General features: G+C 38.1%; 3 protein-coding genes across 3 annotated transcripts; all 3 read left to right on the top strand.

The window, feature by feature from the left end:
• The first annotated feature begins 1,241 nt into the window (after window positions 1-1,241).
• LOC147859378 (uncharacterized) lies at window positions 1,242-2,913 on the top strand. The gene is made up of 2 exons (XM_087325984.1): window positions 1,242-1,658; window positions 1,774-2,913. The coding sequence occupies exons 1-2, from the start codon at window positions 1,467-1,469 to the stop codon at window positions 2,554-2,556; spliced, it is 975 nt and encodes a 324-aa protein (XP_087182110.1). The 5' UTR covers window positions 1,242-1,466; the 3' UTR covers window positions 2,557-2,913.
• Window positions 2,914-8,164: 5,251 nt separating this feature from the next.
• Window positions 8,165-9,478, top strand: MIND (septum site-determining protein (MIND)). The gene has a single exon (XM_087326211.1). The coding sequence runs from the start codon at window positions 8,249-8,251 to the stop codon at window positions 9,251-9,253; it is 1,005 nt and encodes a 334-aa protein (XP_087182337.1). The 5' UTR covers window positions 8,165-8,248; the 3' UTR covers window positions 9,254-9,478.
• Window positions 9,479-15,502: 6,024 nt separating this feature from the next.
• On the top strand, window positions 15,503-17,675 carry LOC147859376 (uncharacterized). The gene has a single exon (XM_087326248.1). The coding sequence runs from the start codon at window positions 15,524-15,526 to the stop codon at window positions 17,528-17,530; it is 2,007 nt and encodes a 668-aa protein (XP_087182374.1). The 5' UTR covers window positions 15,503-15,523; the 3' UTR covers window positions 17,531-17,675.
• The last annotated feature ends 5,846 nt before the right edge of the window (window positions 17,676-23,521 follow it).

Here is a 23,521-nt window from a genome sequence, read left to right as displayed (position 1 = left end):
TGATTTTGTTTTGGGGTTGCAGTGAGAAAATTGACTCATGACTTGACATAAAGATATTGAAAAGCTTTGATTCGTTTTTGAGCATTGCATCATGATCCCATGTAAAATTTGAGCATCTACTTCCCCTCTCCCCACTGTTGCTATGATACTGATTAGTCCTGAAAACAATTGGTGACACCGATTTTTGGTGTGTAGTTGATTATTGGCTTTTCTTGGGTCTATCAGTCTTTGAGGAATATAATGCTCGAGACTTTTTGTCTACATGTTATGTAGTTGGAGATGCATGTAAACAAAAAGTGTTGTCTAATGTACAATCATTTAGAATGCACTTCATGTGGATGTGAGAAATTGTGTCAATGAGCATTCCTACTAGGCTTTCATTCTTGTTGTTACAAATCTTTCTAGGGGCTTCATTAACTTTACAGAAGAATAAAACCCCTAACATAGGTAGTATTGGTAGTGCCTTATAATAAAAGAGAGGATTACTATGCAAATCTCTAGAGTTTTATCGATGTACATGGTAGTTCTTTAGTCCTTATGTTATTCGTCCTTTGCTGAAATAATCTCATCCCTCGAAAACGAGTGCATGATTTCTTTAACCAAGTATGATTTTGTCTTCCCAAGTAGTTATCTACATATATTCATTAACCAATTGGGGAAATGAGCTTCAATAATATGTTGACAATATTCAGACCTTTCATGCCTTTGAACTCTTTAGAATTCTCAATAACTATGAGATGTATTCTTATGCTTGAAGGTTAATCTATAGTGCTGATCTACGTACTCCTTATACCAATTTGAGTTTGTTAGCTAACAAAAGACCCAAGATCCAAAGTGATAATTGTACTTTTTAGCAAATGTTGACCTTTCCTCATTGTCCCTGTCTAGCAATGAGATCCGACTGTCTCTCTCACATTGCGTCGACAATTTGCTAAGGATGTAATGAGCTTCTATTGTGAGGCACCACCCTAACTTTATTTGCTTGACAAATGATGAACATCCTCATGCAAGCACACGTGACATGGACATACACATTTTACTTGATCCCATCACGCCCGCATCATTGAAAAGACAAGCACGAGCATTTTGAAATAATGGGCGGAGGATTCAATTCATGGCCAGTGTGGACGAGCCGGGAAAGGAACATTGGTGAGGCATGAAAGAAGAAGACTTGTTAAGTACACCAAGTAGGGAATTTGGGAGAAAGTGAAGGGTCACATTTTGAAAGAAGAGGAAGAAGAGGAAGAAGAAGAAGAAAGTAAGAGGAAAGGCAAAGAGACATTTTTCTACACACATAAATACACACACACAGATACATGGGAGTCATGAATGAATGGAATCCCCTTAATCTTCATTAAGGTCTTGTCATTAGTCCTTAATCTCTAATTAAGGCCTGCTAATCCCGATGATTCATCACCCTCTCAACCTTGATTAAGAACCACAGACACACACACACACATGTCATAATGGGAAGATGGTTCAATGCAGTCAAGAAGGTCTTCTATCCCTCCTCCTCCTCCTCCTCCTCCTCCTCAAAAGGTGAGGATCTTCAGAATCTGGATCGGAAGAATCGGAATCGGAATCGGAATCGGAATCCGGAGCTTGATTCCACCCGTTTCGTGAATCATAGTTTAAATCCGAAACTGCAAGCTCTGGAGGTATCTTATCCATCATCATCTTAAGTGCTCAATGAATGACATGGCCGGCTTCAAATCCTGTTCTCATTCATTTCATTTCATTAAATCTATTTGATTCCTTTTTGAAATCCTGCAGAGGAAAGTGTCGTTGAAGGATCAGCTGTCCTCCTCTTTCCGCCATCGTCGATGGAGCTTCCGCAGCACATCCAACTCTTATGACATAAACTCGGCGATTGATCGTTGTTCTGATGGCGGCAATGGATTGGCATCTTCTCATCGTATTGTAACTGATGAGGAGGATGATGATGATGACAGGTATAAGTGTTATAGCTTCAATTCCGAAGAGTATAACGCGAAGCAGAACAGGCGAGCCATGGTAGCTGCGGTGGCTGCAGCGGAGGCAGCAGTTGCAGCTGCTCAGGCGGCGGCGCATGTGGCATCCACCCTCAAATATCGATCAAATCTGAGCTCCGCGTTCCGGCAGCCTTCTGTGATTCTTCCATATCAAACCATGACAGGCGCAGCCATCCGGATCCAGGCGGCCTTCCGCGGCTATCTGGTGAGGCGAGACTTGATCCGAGCGATAAGGAGGATAGCAGGAAGCATGGGAAGAGTGGCTTCTACAGCATCCAGGTCCATGGGGGAAATCACAGAGCAGCAGCACATCATGGCCATGGATCCTCCAAGAAGCTGTAGGCGAATCGAAGTGGAGGAGATCGCAGGATCGAAGAAGACGAAGAAGAAGAAGAAGAAGAAGAAAATTCAAGGGATTAATCCATGGCATTCATACGGACCTCCACCGCCTCCTCCGCCTCCTCCTCCAAGGTACATGGCACCTACAGAGGCGGCACGCGCCAAATTCCGCTGCCACTCCCTCGCCATCTCTCCTCTGCCGAAGAGACCCACCCTCCTTCTCTAACCCTAATTCCGCCTGTTTAGGGTTTAAGGTTTAGGGTTTAGGATTTAGGGTTTAGGGTTTAGAGTGCCGCCACCGCCTCCGTCTCCCCTCGCCCCGTGGTGGCGGAGGTGCATTGCTCGGATTCGCGCCGCCATGGGAACACAAACTTACTTAGAATGCGAAGAAAGGAGCTCATGTCTCAAACTCAACTTGCTTGCTACCATTATAAATTTGTCCCACGAAATAACGAACAGAACCTGCGGACACTTTGAGCCGAAGTAAAACCTGTGCTTCGCAACCTCCTATAAGTGTCATGAGTTCGTAGTCTCTTAAGCAACATGTTTTTACTGTTAGGTTTCATTGCAAATGTCCACCATATCGTTAGTTATAGTGTCCATTCGCAATGTTAAGCTCATTGCAAATGTTACTCCGTATTCTTAGTAAGTTATAGGTTCATTGTAGCGAGCTCAGACGTTTGGGAGTTCTAAATTGTAAATACTTGTCAAATTTCTAATGAAAATTGCCCACATTGTTAGTGTCCAAGTTTCATTGTGAACTTTTCTTGGATGTTGGTTATGAATGATTATTTACATTTTTTATTTTGACATAATGGAGTAGAATCTAGATCACTAGTATGGTCTTTCTTCTTTAGCCTTACCGAGTCACTTGTGAGAAAATATTGCTTTCTAATCACTTTTTTTGACAACTAGACTATGAAAGCCATAACATTGCCTCTCCATAGTGCTCATATGAAAATGCTAACAAAACTTGCTTCGCACTTGAAGCCTTTGCATCTAGGATTCCTTTCACATGTCATAAGACCCTCTAGTAGAAGTTCTTGGTTTCCATATTATCTATATTTTATTTTCTAACATTTAATAGCTCTCTATTGAGGAAAATGAAACTTTTGAGATCATAAACCTTCATTCTAGCTTTCTTTCATCCCAACCAAGTGCAAAGAAGATTGTACGTGTCGCTTTATGATGATGCTCTTTGATGCAAAACAATCCATCATGTCTTCTACTTATGGCCAATGGTCTACGTGGATTGCAATGAAATCGAACTACTTGCACATGGGTTTGAACATTAGTACTTTTGCAAAAACATTGTTTGCGTTCTCAATTGCGGTGTTGTTACTCACATTTAATGTGTTACTTCTTGTTTGGCAATGGTGACTTCATTTTGATGCAACCAACTATGGATGACAAGCATTCAGAAATGGCGGGAGATTTGTACATCCTCAAATACTCGTGACTTATTTAGATTCCTATATAATGTGGTATATTTGATTTGCTCTCACATCAAGGATATTTGTAGTTATTGTTATATGCTTTCCTTTTCAAAATAATCCAAATTGAGCGAGACAAAAAAAGCTTTTTAAACAGTATTAAATGAGGGTATGCAAGTGATATACCCTATTTCAAAATGCATAATTAATAATCCTTGTATGATATGCATGGATTATGTCATATCTAACACTATTTTATTGTCTTGATACCATTGTCAATGTTTTGTACTTGAAACATATTGATCCTCTATACTCATTTGGTATCCATCTAAACCATCTTGATGAAACTAGATGGCCAATATACATTACATTATGGTAGCGTGACTTAATCTTAAGTAAATACTACACACTAGCTATTTGTTCCAGTTCCAAAAAGGTTTGCAAACCCTATTCAATTCGAAAAATGAAATTTGTAGAGGCGTATCTTCATTTGTAGGATGACATTTTCATGGTGAATGAGAATTCGAAAATGGTTCACATTAAATTATTAAGGTTTAAGGATGTTGTCTTACCCAAGTGATATACATACATGTATGATAGCAAACATTCAAAAGGCGAAAATGGGTTAAAAGGATGCCCAATAGCCTAGGGTTTAGCATTAGGCTCTAGCCAAACATATTTGAGGTGTAAGGAATTGAGAAGTGGACAAGTGGGTTGTGAAATTTGTAACACAAGGTCTTCTTATATAAATCTGACACTCGTAGTCTATAGATAGGGGACAAAGCCATGCTTCTTATGAATCATGCCTTGGCAAGGGACAGATATTATGACCAAGGTTGCAAGACATCACGAGGGGAAAAGTGCAATAAGTTAATCAAGTGGCATGCAATGTTCATGCATTAAGAATGGGGAAAGTGTTTTGACAATATCACTTATATTATGGCTATGCATGCATGCAAGGTGGGAATCCTTGATAAGGGGAAAAGTTGTTTGAAAATTGCATTGCCATTTCCTATTATAAGTTTGAGGCAATGGTCTTCAACAATGAGTGACATACAAAGAAATGTGGAGGAATGCTTTAATATCTTGAGTCACTAGTTTTCAACACAATATTGAGTTTCACAAGATATTTTATATTCCAAGCTTGTGGCACATGAGGAAATCTAAAGAGTGTGTAAATGTGAAAGGGACAATGTAACGACAATGAGCTCTAGAATCAAGTTTCACAATATATTTTTATTCCTATTCTAAGCATGTCAAGCATCGACAAGCATAATATACACTATTTTGGGAAATTGTAGTTGTTAGGCCTTGTCATATAATTTCAAGGATGTGTTGCACACCGAGTGGATAAAAGCAGTTTGGAAGTTGTAACACAATGCAATATCTTCTCATGTAAGTTGAAGGATGTTTCCTACACCAAGCCAAAATGAAAGAAATCAAATAAAGAGCCAAAGCTTCACTTTGCTCTCCAAGTATGTTGTTGCACAAGTTGATAGCATTATCTAGTTCTTTAATCTTTTATATGCCACTAGGTTCATAAAACTATCATAACGAGATTCACATGCTTCTTTTAACTAAAGAGCAATAGTCCATATTCACCTCTTAGTATTCTCTCACTTAGATGCTCCGCAAAAGCTTCTTAATCCATTAGGTGCATAAAACTATCATAAAGAGATTTACGTGCGTTGTTTTACTAAAGAGCAATAATACTTTCCATATTCACCTCTTATGCAAAATGAGTTTTCATATGAAGTGATATTAGATTTGGGTGTTTTCTAGCTTCGTAGTATGCCTCAATGAAATCATAGTCGATCAACACACTACGTAGTTGATTACGTAGAGAGAAATGCATGATTAATATTAATTATAGTGGAGAGAGACAATAAAGTAATGATAAGCTCAATTATATTATAATTATAGTTCTTTCCCTTTGAGGATCATTGCATCATTATTTTCATAATAAAGAAGAGGAGTTCATACCTCCATCAAGTGTGTGTTTTTTTCCTACTTAAAATCTAGGTTTCTTAAACAATGACTAATTGGTGATTAAAAAGGTAGTTAAGTCGTACTATTCCAAAAGTAGCCAATTTTCTATCTCTTACTTTTTAAATGAATTTACAATACCTTTATTACAATATAACTTGCGAGACAAGCAACACATGTACACATGTTGGACAATGACAGTTGAATGAACCCCAATTTAACAATAGCTTGAAAATAACTTGTTGGTGTTGATTATGTTGCCATGGAAGTGTGTGCATGTTGAGCGGGATCATCAGGGTAATGGATCAAGGAAGATGGGGTTGACGATGATAAATATAAAGTTTGTCATAGTGGCCATACGAGATGGTGTGTATGGTGTGCCAAAACTTTTCAACTATTCCCAACTAAGAATGTAGGTACAGATGGGTGCCCAAGCACCCAAGTGTTAGGTCTTCTCACTTTAATTTACTTATTTTTGTTAGTGTTTGTATAACATAAGTGTGTGTGCCCAAGAAGTTGTGGATGGATGTAAAGTGTTTGGTCTTTGTTTTCATGAGCATTTGTATAACAAAATCGTGTGAGACCAAGAAGATGCAAAATGGTGTGTTTGCAAAGGATAAGCCTGGATTATTTGTGACTAGCTTTCCTTGACGCTAGAATTATCATCACAGTCACCATTAACTCTCAACTAGAACAATAGTCCTCCTAGATAGTATTGAACACTAGTTGTAGTTGTGGTTTTGGCTATAATCCCAACACAACCTCTGAAATTAGGGACAATGGTTGATGGCAGAATGTTTCCTTGAATGTAATGTGGTGTTGGATGCCCATTATCGACACTGACAATCCAAGATGGTGTGTGATGCAAGCGTATGGTGTTAGGGAGCAATGGTCTCATGGGAGGAATCTTCCCATTATGTAATGTGACACGAGGTAAGGAAGGTGGGTAGTTGTGCTCTTGTGAGGTTGAGGTTCTATTTGTGAATGTGTTGACACATGCCCTTTTTAAATACTGTCATGTTGTCTAATGTTGTGTGGCCAAAGGAAAAGAAAGGAGGCACATGTTTTTTGGTTAGAGCCATTGACCCACTACAGTAGGTGCAGAGTTCGAATCTCTACAACGTGGTGCAAATTAATGACTATTTATTCTCTTTTCATTTTCAAAGCAAAAAGGGAATAAAAGCATTAAATGCCGAAATAAGGTGCCTCTTTTTCGGGTTGAGGGCTTATTTGGGGTTGCTCCTTTTGTGTTTCAAGAGTGCACCATTAGGGTTTTGTGAGGTATTTCTTCTTCTCGTCAACATACTTGAGGTCTTAGGGTTTTATTTTCCTCTTCTTTGTGAATATTAGGGTACTTTGTTCTTGTTCTACTTCTCATTCTAAATCGCACATCGAGACTAATTCTCTAGTGAGCACCATTACATGTTGGTGGATTCAAAGAATGGATTCGGCAAGCTTGCACACCAGTTGTTCAAAGAGAGGACAGAGTGGCCCGAGAACACTACTCCAAATTGTGGTATCATAGCCATAAGAGGTATTTGTGGTCTCCACAACCTACTCAACTCGCCTACAACAAAAGCTTCAACCCTCCAATTTTTGTTTCCATTTAACCTTATTGGTTATCTTTTAGTCATTCATTGTACCACTTCTCGTTAGCACCATTGTACCTATTCACTATGTACATTTTGTAAAGCCTAATTTATAAAGGGAATTTCTTTTGTAATCTAGTGTTTTGGCCTAGTGGTCCTTTTAGTCGTAATATTGTGCAATCCCTTCGTAATTGTGTGTTCCTTATGATAATCATGTATTTGGATGCTAACCTCGCATGTTAATCAGTGTTCGACTAGTCACTCCTTTTGACTCTAGGAGCTTTTGAGCTTGAGGAGCATTCGATTGTAATGACCTTTCGACTCCTAGGCGCTTTCAACTCTCGGGATCCTTTGAGTCTGCAAACATCCACGCTCTCCTAGTCTGTTTGTCCTCCCTAGTCCAACACCCCCATGGTCGCGCTCAAGTATCACAAAAGCATGCACGTTTACACAACACTCAAAACACTCAGAGACCTGAAATGCCGAAAAGTTCCACATGAATGATCACGATTCATGACAATACGAGGATTGGTTCCCAAGTGGTGTCAGAGAATTGGGTATCCCCTTCCAAGGAGGGGAGGCCACCATATATGTTCTACGGATCCAGGATTTCTTCATAGTCCTACGGATTGATAACTCTAGCAAAGGAGTAGAGGATTTGGTCGGCGAGATCTAGGCTCCCAGCGAACTCTGATTCAGAGCCAGAGTGAGGATTAAGTTAGACTGGCAAAAAAGCAAACCCTTTGTAGGCATTGAGAATTATAGTGAATAGAGAGATTTTTGGCCCATAGCCAAAGAAACCCTAAAACTTATCTCAATACATTTTTATCACCATCCTAAGTAATGGAATTAGGTCACTTCTGTGCAGGTATGACGTTCTGAAGAAGAAGAAGAAGAAGAAGATGCGAGCATGTGGTCAGCACAGAGACTCCATGTCTGCTCCCCTTCATCTTTCCTTCCCTCAGAAAGGAGCTCTTTCTTCTCAGAACGAGTTGCAGAGAAGAAACAGAGGACGCTCCCTAGCCCTTGCGGAAAGAAGGTAAGAGATGTTTCTAGGGTTTACTCTGTTTTGCAATGGAATAGGAAGCCACAGTATGCAGGCAAAGCACCAAGAGTAGTCGTGGTGACCTCTGGTAAAGGAGGGGTAGGAAAAACAACTACAACAGCAAACATAGGACTATGTCTTGCTCGGCATCAATTCAAAGTGGTCGCCATCGATGCGGATGTCGGATTAAGAAACCTGGATCTTCTCCTCGGCCTGGAGAATCGCGTGAATTACACAGCCATGGAGGTCTTTAATGGAGATTGTAGGCTAGACCAAGCCCTAGTTAGAGATAAGAGATGGACAGACCTGGAGCTTCTCTGCATCAACAAACCGAGATATAAAATGCCGCTTGGGTTTGGCGGGAAAGCACTGGTTTGGCTTGTTGATGCTCTAAAGAAGAGGCCCGAGGGTTGTCCCGATTTCATACTTATAGATTGTCCGGCCGGAATCGATGCGGGGTTTATCACGGCCATCACCCCGGCCAATGAGGCCGTCGTTGTCACCACCCCCGACATCACGAGCTTACGAGATGCTGACCGTGTGACTGGCCTCTTAGAATGTGATGGTATCAGAGACATCAAAATGATTGTGAACCGAGTCCGGAGCGATATGATCAAAGGTGAGGATATGATGTCAGTGTTAGATGTTCAAGAGATGTTGGGTCTTCCTTTGTTGGGTGTTATCCCTGAAGATGCCGAAGTTATAAGGAGTACGAATAGAGGGTACCCTTTGGTTTTGAATAAGCCGCCAACTTTGGCTGGGCTTGCTTTCGAACAAGCTGCTTGGCGGTTGGTTGAGCAAGACAGTATGAAAGCAGTGCCAGTCGAGCAAACGCCTGTTAAGAAAAGCTTTTTTCCATTCTTGGGTTGAAGAAAAATGATTTTTTTCTGCCGTTTCCTAGTGAAATGGAAAAGCTTATTCTTTGCCATTTCTGGGTTAAAGGAAAAGCTTTCTTTTGTTGCCTTTGTGGGATTAAAAGAAAAGATTGTTTCGCCTCTCTGGGGTTAAAGAAAAAGCTTGTAACGTTGCCCTTCTTGGGTTTAAACAGAGGCAATGATCGTTTGGTGTACAAATACATGATACTCTTTTGGTTTGCATCGATCATTTGCTCTTGGATGCTGTAACAAGTGATTATTTTTCTCATTGTTGTTTAAGGATTGAATGGCTAGCTAGCATTTGACCCTTTGTTCATATGAGGTGTTCATCTGTATAGCACTAAGATTGTGCAATTACTTTGCATTTTGCCAATATCGATGTTGCCCAAGTAACAGTGTGATTACATTCCTTAGTGGTCAATGCATATTGTATCCACCTCTAGATGCATTGATTTGTAGGGTTAAAAGACTGATGCTTTGGTAAGTCTGTATTAGTCATTTTCTCTCAGCTGCTATAACAACTTAAAACTGTTTTTCGGAGCTATTGGTTATATCATAAAGAGACTATTTTTCCTCTGATTATTGTGGCATAATCTGCATGACACTAATATAGGGCAAATAGGTTGCTTTCCTAGTTAATGCATACTGTCTCCTGTATCTACTATACACAGTGTCAGTTTCAAATCATTATATCCGGCATATACAGCTTTACTTTCAAACAATTGTATCCTTCAATACATATTCATATTCCACAGATAAATCTTTGCAGATGTTTATTTTGGAGACAAGGTAACCTATGGAACAAAACTTAATTTGAAAGGGAATGCATAGTTGCAACTTATTCTATATGTTGTTGGGTCGTGGGTGTGGGTAATCACGCTTTGTTGTGTATGAAATCATTGTGCCTTTACCTTGTTATTTGTTCCATGTGTAGGTAATGGCTTTAGATTGGTTTGTATTGAAAAAGTGACAAGGTATTCTTGCTTATAGCTACCCTATCTCCATAAGAATGTTATCCTACCTCTTCTTGGCTTGAGGAATTGAAACTTGTGGGGAAAGCAAAGCACATTGATAAGTGGCTAGAACTTCTGGTTTGTTGAAGAATTGTCCTGAGCCTCATGAGTGGTTGTGACTTATTTGATCAAAAGGCTCTAGTCTGTCTCAAAAATTGGACTGCAAATCATGGTTTTGCCTCTATAACGAAATCATGATTTTGAACCATGCAAAGATACTACACATGATTAGCTCTTTTAGTAGTGCCTACATAGTGCAAAACAAGGAATATTTATCTTGTGGTATCCACATATTTGTGGTCATCAAAAAAATAAAAATGAGTTTTTTAACACATTGAAACATTGTAAATGATAATCACTAGAGTTCCGTTTAGGCTAGCCAAAACATGGAGAGTTACTTTTGGGTGTCTTGATTTGTGATTTTTTTTATGGTTTTTGTGATGACACATGGATTAGAAAGTGTTATTTTTTTAAATATGTGAACAAGATGTGGATAACGTTAAAGCATTGATGACACATGTACATGTAAGTGTAAGGGAGGGTAGAAATGGTAATAGTTATTGTGAAGGGGGAGATGAATATTCAAGCCATGATATGAAGGTCAAGAGGTCCTTCTGCTTTTCTAGTTTTTCTTATGAGATTTAACATGACCAAATATGTGCTCAATGACATCCTATAAATAATGTTTTCCTTAATCATCTCCATTATTTTGATGTTCCTCTAAAAATTATGATAATTTGCATGACTAGGGAGTTAATGATGTAGCGTATCAAGTTATTGTTAGAATTAACAGAATTTCGTTTTGTTTTGGTCGATGATACCTTCTCTACTCTTTCTAATTACATATGAGTTTACTTTATTTAAAGAATATCAATTGTATGTATTGGACATATTGGACTTTATATGGTTAAGAGGTCAACCCTTCATAACGTGCCAGGACATTTTACACTTGGCAATGACCTTTTGCATTGATGTGGATCTATCTTGTGAGCCTCGTAGTTGTCATGCATTGCATCAACTCCCTCCTTCATGAGATGCAACCCAATGCATTGATAAACAAAACCCCACAATTGTGAATTATTAAGGAAAATCCAATGAACTTACGTAAATCAAAAGTAATAAAGTACATTGTACAACCAAAACTGCAGTGGCCGTTAATATGTCACATATCTTGACTATGGTGTGAATGCAACCTACATCAATCCAACATTTAGTTTTTGAAAATGTATTTTCAAGAGATTTACAGAAGTTCTCTAGATATATCATTGGATAGGGCATATATGGGAACTAATTTCCAGAGAATGTGAAGAAATATCAGATCTTACTTGAACAATAAAAGTCATGCTTATATAGACTTCACTCATGTGTGTGTGTGTGTGTGTGCGAGGTTACTTCTCCACCATAATTTGAATGGAGTATAATCATTCAACACGCATTATGTCTATTCATGATGGTGGCTCTCTTATGATGCTACAACACATCTTTAGTACATGTTTGCCTGAATAAGTAACTATTCCCTTACAAACGATATGGAACGGATAACCTAACATGGTGCCATTTTGACACCCTCCTCAAAACGACTACAATGGGATCTACATAAATGTTGAGAATAGACTTTCTTTTTTCCACCTATTTACATGATGGACCACCATTAAAAGTTTGTGATTTCAATTGATGCCTTTCTAAACCTATGACATTCACATCATTTTGTTTTTGCGCACCTAAATACTAGATGTGAGTTTCCCCCATTCTACATTATATCAAATGAAGAGTGAACAAAATTTCTCATCAATTGTCATCACACCCTTAAATGTGAGCCCATCCTCATGAGGTCACAACGAATTCATGACATTTTTTGGTGCATCAATAAATCTACATAATATTTCAATTTCTTGTGAAATGTTGTGTTTTCAATGGTAAGGCCTTCTACTTTGTTATATCGTAGATACGTGGACTCACATATTTGTCAAACACATAGATACATGGGTTCATGTTTTTGCCAAAATCATAGATATGTGGATTCACATTCAACATAATCATATGAAGAAAACAACGAGAAAGTAACAATGGAATATCATGATTAAGGATAAAAAACTATGCAATATGTAGTGGCCAATAAATAATGGTGGAGATTGTACAGAGCATTATCCTTAGGTTCTTATATGCTCATACTCTTTGTTTCGATCTTGTCACACAATTGACCATCCTTGGTCTTCAGTTTTTAAGAGCATTACATGTACATTGATGATTGTATTGAAGTTGTTAAGATTGTCACAACACAAGAATGAGAACATTTGAGAAAGCCACTTTTACTAAAACATGAAATATCAAAAACTCAACATGTAAAGGGTACTCCCTTCCAACCACCATCAGAGTGTTTAGGTGCCCAATCTTGGGTGGTTTGTAAATGCATGTAATCATGCAAAAAATTTGAAAACTATTTCTTCCCACTATCGTGCCACCTCAACGAAGAAGTTGCAATGTATGAATTTGAATATAATGTTAATGTTAGAAGTGTTAGCATTAATGTTACATATTTTCTTTATATATTTTCACTCATTACAATTGAAAAAAAAGGAAAAAATATAAAACATTGGTTACAACTTACATGGACTTCTAATCTTAAGGTAATTTACCAAAATTATTATTCATTCCATGAGTAATATTGAATGTAGTCCGTAGTATCTCAAGGTAATATATTTTATGCCCCTAGTAGAAAAAAAGGTGGCACACTTTCCCAATATCTTTTCAACAAAACAATGGTAAGGCATGTAATTATTGTCACAATTAGATCAATATGTGTGTGTGTTTCCATCACGTAGATACATCTATATACATTGATTATAATCAATCCCCTATAATTGGATGTATCTGGAAAAGATGATAATAATATTTAATTGTCCTTTGGAGGCCAAGAACATGACATGTAGACCTTAAAGAAGAAATACATGATGGCTGAGAAGTGATTGTTTATACACAAACAAAGCGCTTAGGTTTTTTGATTGCATATTCCGATGAGTTTTTTTGGCGAGTTGTATAATGTGGTGGTAGATAGATTTTATTATTGATCTTGGATGTTAAATATGACCTATGGAACCGAAAGAGAATCATTTTTATACACAATATTTGTGAAATATACGTGACTCTTAATGCTCGAGAATTTTACTCATAAACATTGCAACGGAGAGTGCATATTGTGGTCGGAGAGGAACATGTCTAGGGAGCGAACTAGATTGACAATGTGTGGAGGGCAAACTCGAATGTGCCCAAATGAAATGCATTGTATCAAAGTGTGATACTTTCTAACTCTTTCCCAGGAGACCAAGGGATGTTACAACTGCATACTTCATGCTACCAATGTGTTAAAGAGGTGTCCCTTAAGAACCCACCTTTTCCCTCCTCCATCATTGCATATGTTCTCTAATGCATATTGAACCTTCTTTTCCACTTCTAAATGGTTGATAGCACATTCATTCCATCTATGATTAGATGGAACCAAAAGGTGATAGAGAGAGTGGAAGATGATATTTTGATGTTCCAATAAGACCTAAAACAAGAAAAATGGGGCCCAAAAAGGGCATTACAAGACAAATTCCATTATTCATGGAAAGGTTGTAACCACCCAAGGATGATGTGTCCAAAGAGGCAAGACTATCAGTTTCCAACTTCAATAATTTATGGGTAGTTGATGGATGTAGCAATACATTATGGAAAACATTGTTAAAATTTTGTGAATGCTTCACATGGTAGTCTGAGATGTGATTAGGGTTGACTGAGATATGGTTGCATGTATTCTAGCATGTTGGTTTAGTAGCATCACAAATTGCTATTCTTCAAATTCACATTTTCTTGTGGGTTGCCCCAACATGTTGGGTTTGTGTAAGTGTAATAGTATAGTATCACAATTGCTTTTCCTTGTAGCATATTTCCATTTGACTATGATTGCATAAGTGATTCTCAACATCTTCACTATATTCGACTTTGATTGTTTTTTATTAGGTATGACTAGATGTATGTTACGAGGAGTGAGAGAGTGAGAACATCCAGAATAGTCCAATATATGATACTATAGGATGGAATGAGGCAAAATGACTAAGATTATGCATATATTAATGTATTGTGAACCATCAAGATTGCAGGAATGAAGAGAGAGAGAGAGAGAGAGAGAGAGAGAGAGACCACATAATCAAAAGTATTAAAGTTAAGCCATGAAGCCAAGCCTTAGGTTGGTAATGTAACAACTAACCACTAGGGTAAGTTACAAGAAAAGACAACGAAGAGTCAATCATATACCTTGTAAAGTTCTACTCGAAAAATATTAAAAGTGTGCGTTGCCCATAATATTTCCTAGCCATATTTATAATATATACTAGGATCTATTTTTTGTCACGACTACATATTTCCCGATGGTTTATGCATCTACATGCAGGAGATGTGAATCTACGAGAAAGAGAATTCAGTTTGCCACGAATTAGACATGCATGAACTTTCTAAATAGCGAACATGTTGAATGCTTGGGGTGATTTGACGTGTACTTCTTTGCTTTCTACTCGTGTCAAGCCTAATTGATTTTAAGTTCAAAAATCTCATAGTTTGTGCACATTATCATCTCGATCGAAATTGAAGCTCCTCGTGGTGTGGTTGGGTTCTCAGGGCAATGGGAAGACGGAAAACCCCCACACGAATTCTATACAAAACTCGTAAGAGGGTGATATGGGAAATGAGAAGACAAAAGACACACACGTCGGGAAGCTTCTTTGTTCGCTCGATTCAACTCAAAGCCCAAGTGTGAAACCAAACCCCCCCACCCCAACACACAAAAAAACACACATAACGCATACATAATGATGATATGTACATATATAACTTCTCAAGAAGCTCACGAAATTTGAAAGGAACGAAAAACCCCTTTTCATTTCAAAGGGCAGGGGTTTTTTCTTCTTCTTCTTCTTCTTCTTCTTCTTCATTTTAAAAAGAAGAAGAGGTTGTGGGTTCAAATCCTCTGACACCCCCCCATTTTCAATCAATCATTTCATCAAATAAAAACAAGAACAATTTAATGAACTGCTGCTTCTCTTGTCTCTGTCTCTGTCTCTGTGTTTTTTAAAATTTATTTTTTTCTCCTTCCGCCATAGCCAGGAGGATCCTTTGAGCTCCTTTTTCTTTGCCTCTCTTCCATTTTAGCTCTCAGTAGTTAGTCTCAGAGAAGGAAGAGGAGAGAAAACAGTTTTGCAGCCCTAACTAAGCCAGCCATGTCTGCCTCCAACGATCTTCTGCTTGTCTACAAGGATGCAGTGATTGTGAAGGAAGAGAATAAGAATCGCCATCGCCATCGCCATCGCCATCATCATCTGCAGCAGCAGAAGGAAGTAGCAGCAGCAGCAGCAGAAGAAGAAGAGCTTGAACCGCCTTCTCCTCAGAGATTCCTTCCCCGTAAGCCACTCTCAGTTCAGAAATCATCTCCCAACATAACCAACAACACCGCCATCGCTGCCACTGCCGTTCCTCTGCAGAAGAAACCGATCTCTGGTGCCCTTCACAAACCCCGTTTCCCTGCAACGAAACGAGCCGTTTCCGCCATTCCCTCTGACCTCTCCTCTGATGTTATCACACCCGCTCCGCTTCCATCCCCTGTTCATGGCGTTTCTTCCCCCGCTTCTCCTGCGCCGCCATTCAACATCTCGACTGTGACTCCTCCCGTTTCCTGCAATAGATCTTCAGTTTCTTCCCCTGCTCTGAATGCCCCCTCCGCCGTGAAGATTTCCTCTGTCTCCTCTCCCGTTCGCACAGTTTCCTCCGCCGTTTCCCCGTCCACCCCTGCGATTCCTGCTTCTCTCTGCAGTGACTGTAGGAGGGCCGCCTCTGCTGCTTCCTCCAACGGGGCAGTGTGTTTCATCGGGAACAATGGGAGGGTCTCCGCCTGCTCTGTTCGGTCTGCCATCACGCTCTGCAAGAACCTGCAGTGTGCTGCCAACAATCCTGCCTATGTCGCGGCCATGTCCACCATAGCTCCCAAGAAGTATCTCATTTCTAAGAGACATCAGCTTCCTTCATATGCTCTAATGAATGCGAAGCTCAAATCACCATCACCATCACCATCTCATCAACATCCTCTCGAACCTAAGAAAAGCTCCCTCGGAGGTTCAGATCAGAACAAGAATATCCCTGCAGATAGCCCTTTCCATGATTCTTCTTTGAGTGAACAAAACAAGCATATGTCCAGGTCTATCTCTATGCCTTTGGGAAGTGAGGAAGATTCACTGTCATGTGATATGGGATCTCTTCATTTGGTTAGTAATGGTCACTCATCTATTGATGAGAAAAACGATGATACAATGCCTGGTTATAATGGAATGTTCTTGCCTCCTAGTGAATCCCCTGATCCTCTCACTAAAGAATGCTTAAGACATAATGCAGGTTGCTTGGTAGAGTCTTCAATAAAAGTTCGCGATGATTGTTTGCGACCACAAACTGATGAAAATAGAGATGATCTTGATGACTTGACGCAGGATAATGCTGAGATTATTCCCTCTTTGGATGAGCACACAAATGATGCAGATGATATTGATTCTCATGATTGTGAAAGGCTTTCTAATGAAACTGTGCTAAGCAGTGGTGGTATTGATCCACGTCCCGATGCATATTTCGACAAAATTGACGGTGGTTGTGATGGAAGTCTTTCTGAGGAATTTGCAATGGGGAATGGTGATATTGTGCCATCCAATCTTGCTGAGGAATTGAACATGGTTAATGGTGGCATAATGCCATCTGATGTTAAGGCAAGCAATGAAAATGAACATGTGCATGCACAGGACATAATCTCATCCCATGTTGAGACCAGTTATGAAAGTGAATATGTTGATGCTGATGCCTTAACAATGGTTAATGATGCCACTAAACATAATATGGGAGATGAGCACAATGATGAAGGAAGAAGCCATGATTGTGATGATGTGAATGGACATGCTAATGGAAGCCATGCTTGTGTTGATTCAAATGAGAGAAGGCTACAAAGAAGAAGCACTAGAGTCTTGGATGTCATCGAGGATTCGAACCCGGAATCCGTCACTCTTCGGAAACAAAAAGCTTTAGAAAGGAAGGCAGCCGAAGAATGGATGCTCAACCATGCAATTGAAGGAGTTGTTCATAAACTTGCTCCCACCGGGAAAGCCAAGGTGAAGATCTTAGTGGAAGCTTTCGAAAGTGTCATTTCACACCAAGGTCTTCTTGAAACCCAAACTAGTCTTGACAATATATAGGCAGCTTTTTTTGTTCTTCGTTTCTCATGGCGAAATCATACGTATGGACGAACGAGAACTCTCTTGCTCAGCAATTGCTCTTTTGCTCGAAGCGTTTTGTCTTCTTACTTCATATAATGCGAGTTTTGTCTTTTGGGTTTGTCCATTTTTAGTGAAAAACTCTCAAATCGGGAGAGTAGTCTCTTGGGTTTTGTTCATTTGTGAAATGCAATGATGAAATGGATTGTTTTTTAATTGGTAGCTAGTTGGTGTATCAAAATATCTATAATTTTTATGGCCTTCACAATCAAATTGTAGAGGTAGCTTTGAGACTATTGATATAGCTTTATTTATTTATTTATTTCAATCTAGTTTGTCTCAAGAAATAAAGTGTATAAATGATTGGTTTAGTGTTTTTTAGTAGTTCCAACTGCTAAGTTCTTACCCTAAACATAGCTATCTTTAACTAGGTGCTTGCCTTAAAAATAGTTAGTTATAACTAGGTACGACTGGCAATCACACCATTAACTAAAGTTCAATAAACATGAAAGAATGTGATTTTTTGTACTCTTAGATAGAAGCTCAAAATTCTGTAACTTGAAGGTAGACTGTAGCTCTGATACATTGATATGGATGGGTCATGTAGGAGCTTGGGTGGGCGGTTGACTACTACGTAACCAACTCAATATAGTTATAACTAGGAACTAATTGAAACTAAGGATAGTAAAAGAGCCTACGTACTACTTTCCTCCAAGCTTCAAAGTTTCTCAAGAATGAGAGAGAGAGAGAGCTTTCGAAAACTCATGGCAATCTTTAACTGAACTCTATTTCAAATGAAGGTGCTTTCACACTATACTCTACTTTTTGTCAACTCATGACACAAGACGTCGAATAATCGTGGTGCTTGTCTTTGGTCCGATTGCGTTGTCTAGATATATGCTAAGTTTGTCCATCTTATCATTGATTGAGTCAATTGTTCTTCATTCTCCTCATGGAAATCTACAATGAAATAACTTCTTCTTTTTTGTCGATCTAATTCTATTGCATCAACATACAATGTGTGCAAGATATATGCATATATTGCATGAACAAGATAATTATATTTGAAAATCAATGTTACAACAAAATTATATTTGAAATTTATGTGTCAAGATTGGCAAAGTACCATCCATGCCCTACTCTCCATGGCATAGGTTTTTTTTTTTCCCTGAAAAAAAATATCCTCCATTGGTATTAAAATGAAAGTGGCAAGTGGCCATATACAAAATAGGCTAATATTACTTCGAATATTGTAAAGCCATGCCGAATGACTCTAGCCAATCTTTCTAGGTAAGATAAGTAAGAAGAAAACCCCTCGCCAATCTTTATAGGCAAAGAAATTACAATGCCATGGCATAGGTTTTGCTACATTGTTAACAACTTAACACTATAAATGGGCTAGTAAAGAACATTGAGAGTTCTCCTATCATATATTTCAATATATTTGTCGAAGAAGACAACAAATGAAAGGTCAATTATCAAATGACAATGGAACCAACAAGAGAGGAACATACGTAGAGGCACAATAACCAATAATATAGACCTTTGAATCCCCCGAAACAAACACACATCGCTTGTGATTATCACTATTGACATGTCTTAAATAGTAAATACAATGATATGTTTTTTCACTTTGCAAGACATGCTAAGTTTTAGCATTATCAAAATCACACTTATGATTGTATTTTATCGATGGACGGAAGTTTTAGCATAATCAAAATCACACTTATGATTGTACTTTATCGATGGACGGAAGTTTCAATAAAATCCATCTTTCAAACAATGAAGGATTTACCTATGCAAATATACATGTCTCAAGGTTAACCTTCATGGAAAAGGAACATGTGTAATATATTTTATTGAGTAGAAAAGATTCATGTATTCTGTATATTTTGGAGTTTGGACGCTCCAAAAAAGCACAATTTCAAAAGCTCGCCAATTGTTTAAAATAAGCTTGTCACAAAGAACGAGAAGTTTGCATCTCATCTAATCCAACCAAAAGCAATTCCCCATCATAAAGGGAGAAAATTGTTCAATATGATAAATTTAAAAGTCGTTCCTAAAGGGATAAAACATTCCACGTATTTGAACCTCTATACAAAAGTCTAATCACGAATTGCATTTAGTTAATGAAATCATATTTTTGTGAAGTATAATAAGAGAGTGAGCCAGTTCACAAATTTGGATAGGAATGTAAACTGCTTCTCAAGAGTGGGGGCTTAATGATAGTCATGCCAATCTCTTCAATCTATCCACATGATAGGAATCATGACATGGTAGAAAAGAGAGGCATACATTATTAATGATTATTCTGAATTCATATAGAGCACAAATCATTAAATGGATAATAAGAGATCAAGGTAAATTCCTTAAATGATTGACATTACTACATTGATATCCTACAAGAGGAAAGACATAGATAAGCAGATCAGGAGGGGAGAGGAATCATTGTTAACTTATTTTGTTGTTAATTGCACAGGATATTGGCGGTACTCGGCGAGATGGTGGATGTGGATTGATTGAAGCAATTTGTTTGTTTTTAGGAGTGATGATGGTGGGGGGGACAGAAGCAAATCACGAGGGGATGAGGAACCATTATTCACTTGTTTTTGTTGTTATTGTATAGGTCAGAGGTGGTATTCGGCGAGATGGTGGATGTGGTTTGATTGAAGCAATTTCTCTGTTTTTAGGAGTGACGATGGTGCGGGGGAACGAAGCAAATCATGAGGGGATGAGGAACAATTTCTCATTTTGGTTGATTCATTGCACAGGACATTGGTGGTATTCGGCGAGATGGTGGATGTGGACTAAAGGAAGCAATGTGTCTGTTTTAGGAGTGATGATGGTGGGGGGGATTGAAGCAGCTCATGAGGGGATGAGGAATTTTTTTACTTATTTTGTTGTTAATTCCACAGGACATTAGTGGCATTCGGCGAGATGGTGGAGGTGGATTGAATGAAGCAATTTGGTTGTTTTTAGGAGTGATGATGGTGAGGGGGTCGAAGCACATCATGAAGGGAGAGTGAATAAGTTGTGGGGATCGAAGCAAATGGGGTGAGAGGTGGAGATTAGTATAGTATATTTCATTTTCATGGTCTGTTTTTTTCTCCCCAACAGTTTTTACAAATGCTGGAATCAGTTCAGATCTGTTTGCAACTGTTTATGTTGGGATGGTGAATCTTCTTACAGTTCCACACCTGACACATATGATTGGAAAGACGGAGGACATGGAATATCATGTGAAATATAAGTTTTCTATGGAGGTCTGTTCTAAGAGCCCGAAATTTTGTTTTCTGCAGCAGATCACTAGAATCAATGCTGTGTTTTATGGCTGTTTTTTTCCCACCAATTTTTACAAATGCTAGAATCAGTTCAGATATACTGGTGGAGATGAAACAATATTATGTACTATTTGTATACTGCCTCCGGGCTTTTTATTAATACCAATGGAGCATATGTTTTATGGTAAAAAAGAGGAAAGACATAGATATCCAACACCAAGAAAAAGGCAATATTTTTCGGCGAAGGTTGGATTCATGCATGAGCATTTGGCAATGGTTTGTAGGTGTATTGATGTTGCCTTGGAGGTGCATTGCTCTTTTTATTCACCAATCAATTGTTTATACCATGTCAATTTCCTCTCTCTAATGAACTCGATTGTGAATCCAACATTACAAAACTAACTTTACCTAAGTAATGTGGCAAACATAAAGTATTGCTCGGTACCGGATGTGCGATACAACAAAATGAACTTTGTGACTTGTGAGTCATGAGTCATGACTATTAGAACATACTTAATGTAACATTGTTGCCGCCGTGTTATACTTACCTATTCCCATTAGCTTTTTCCCATCACAATCAATAGTAGTATGATAATACAAATGTCTTATATCACTAAATGTCTTTATGTGTCACGGTGAAGACATTAATGGCAGTGTAGCATTGAGGTGACAGCTTATGAAGGGGTCATGGAAGACAAGTCATCATCTATGGAGTTTTCTTGCTTGTTGGATTGATTGTCATTGCATAATGCTTGTGTGGTTCAACAACTTCATAGTGGTATGATGCATGCAAGCTTGTGAAGACCAATCCATATGTACTCTTCAGGGTGAACATGTCATATGGTTGACGATAGTCAAAGAGAGGAGCGTGATAACAATGACGTATTGGAATAAATTGGTTTGCAAACTTGCAACTAAGTGGTGGAAATGTTATAGATGAATTGTGAACGAGATGGCCCTATGGACATTATTGTGTTATGGTGTAAGTGTTCCACATTCTTTCCACTTCGCCATGTATACCAATCTCTTGCACAAGCTTATGCAACCAATCCTTTATCTAAATGACAAACTTCAAAAACCTTGTCGAACATGCATTGAGAAACGAAGGAAAATGCCTAATAAAACTCGGGGCTTGTTTACAAAGACCACATATTAGGATAAAATTGATTGTACCTAAAGTAATAAAGAAAGCCATCTCATTTGAGGGAAAAGGGAGAATCAAATAATTCATTGGCTACAAAAGCTGGCGAGGATACTCTATTGGTCATAGTCTCATTACATAAATAACACTTAACTCTTTCTCTTTGGGCAATGTTCACATACATAACCTTATTGACCAATTCTATAGCTAATTTAAATGGATTAAGGGTAGGATAGTTAGGATTTCGGTTATCCTAAGAACTAGGACAAACCCATAAGGACCTATGACACGTGGGAAGAGTCAAGATGTGGTGGTTTGGGACCTTTAGTTGTTGAGCTATATAAAGGGAAGCAACTACCCCTTTAACACGACATCTTTAGATGTTGATACTCTATTTGTAAGGTTAAGATCTCTTCTTTGGTTCTGTCATTCAACAACCAAGGTATAATATAAGTTAATAATTGGTGGTATGGGACACTAGTGGTATTTTTATGTTTGTTTCATGCCCTTCGCTTAGTGTGGTTAAGCACCCTAAGCCTATTTTTCTCCTTAATCTCTTATTCTTTTAATCATCATTAGTTTGATCCATAACAATATAATAGCTTTTTAATACTATCGTTATTTTTTAGGGAAAAGTACCAGGATACCCTTGGAAGTTCGTCTATTACCCTAGAAGTTCCAAATTTACCAAACTACCCCTATGTCCAAGAAAATACACTTTATAAAGTAATTATACACTCAAATCTACAAGCCCTATTTACCAGAATACCCTTCAAACACAACTTTCTTTACTTAATCGATTCTTTGGGTCCTTTGTACCTAACAATGTAGTCTTTCTTTTCTTTCTTGTTCATTGGGTTGATCAATTGTCTTTATCATTAGGATATGGGGTTACCTTGTGCATTATTAGATATTTTGTTGAGTCGATAGATATATTTGATTTTGTGGATATTTTTGGAATTACACTTTTTGTAGACGGATCAAAATTAACATGTAATTATTACATTTCGATAATTAATTTTGGTTTGCAAGTATTTTTGAAATTGATGAGATTTAGTTGTGATGCATTTCGCTAACAAATTTTAGTGTAAAATCATGAAATTTGGTTTAAGATGGGATTTTAATAGCAAAATGTTATGTGAGATTTCATTTAAAATGACATTTTGGCCACAAATTGTTTGTGAATCCGCAAATTCATGGATTTTGGATTCAAAATGGCATCCCAATGGTAAAATTTGGTGTGCAATCAAATGTTTTGGTTTTATGGGATTAAGCCCGTATAACTCAGTGTAAATTCATAGAATTGGATTTTAAGGTGACCATTCAATTGAAAATTTTGATATATAATATAATTTTGATAATTTAGTTTGATTTATTATGTATTTTGAGAAATAAAAGTGGTATAAATTGGTCAAAATAGGTATATAGTGGCATTATGGTAAATAAGTTTAGGTTTAAGGGTACTCTGGTAAATAGGGCTTGTAGATTTGAGTATATAATTACTTTATAAAGTGTAATTTTTTGGACATTGGGGTAGTTTGGTAAATTTGG

Source organism: Azolla caroliniana, unplaced genomic scaffold, assembly GCF_043228905.1.
Source record: "Azolla caroliniana isolate FFs.n. ecotype wild unplaced genomic scaffold, voAzoCaro1.0.p SCAF_10, whole genome shotgun sequence".
In the NCBI taxonomy this organism is placed as follows: domain Eukaryota; kingdom Viridiplantae; phylum Streptophyta; class Polypodiopsida; order Salviniales; family Salviniaceae; genus Azolla; species Azolla caroliniana.
Note: the sequence above shows the minus strand (reverse complement) of the source record. Positions and strands in the feature narration are given on the sequence as shown.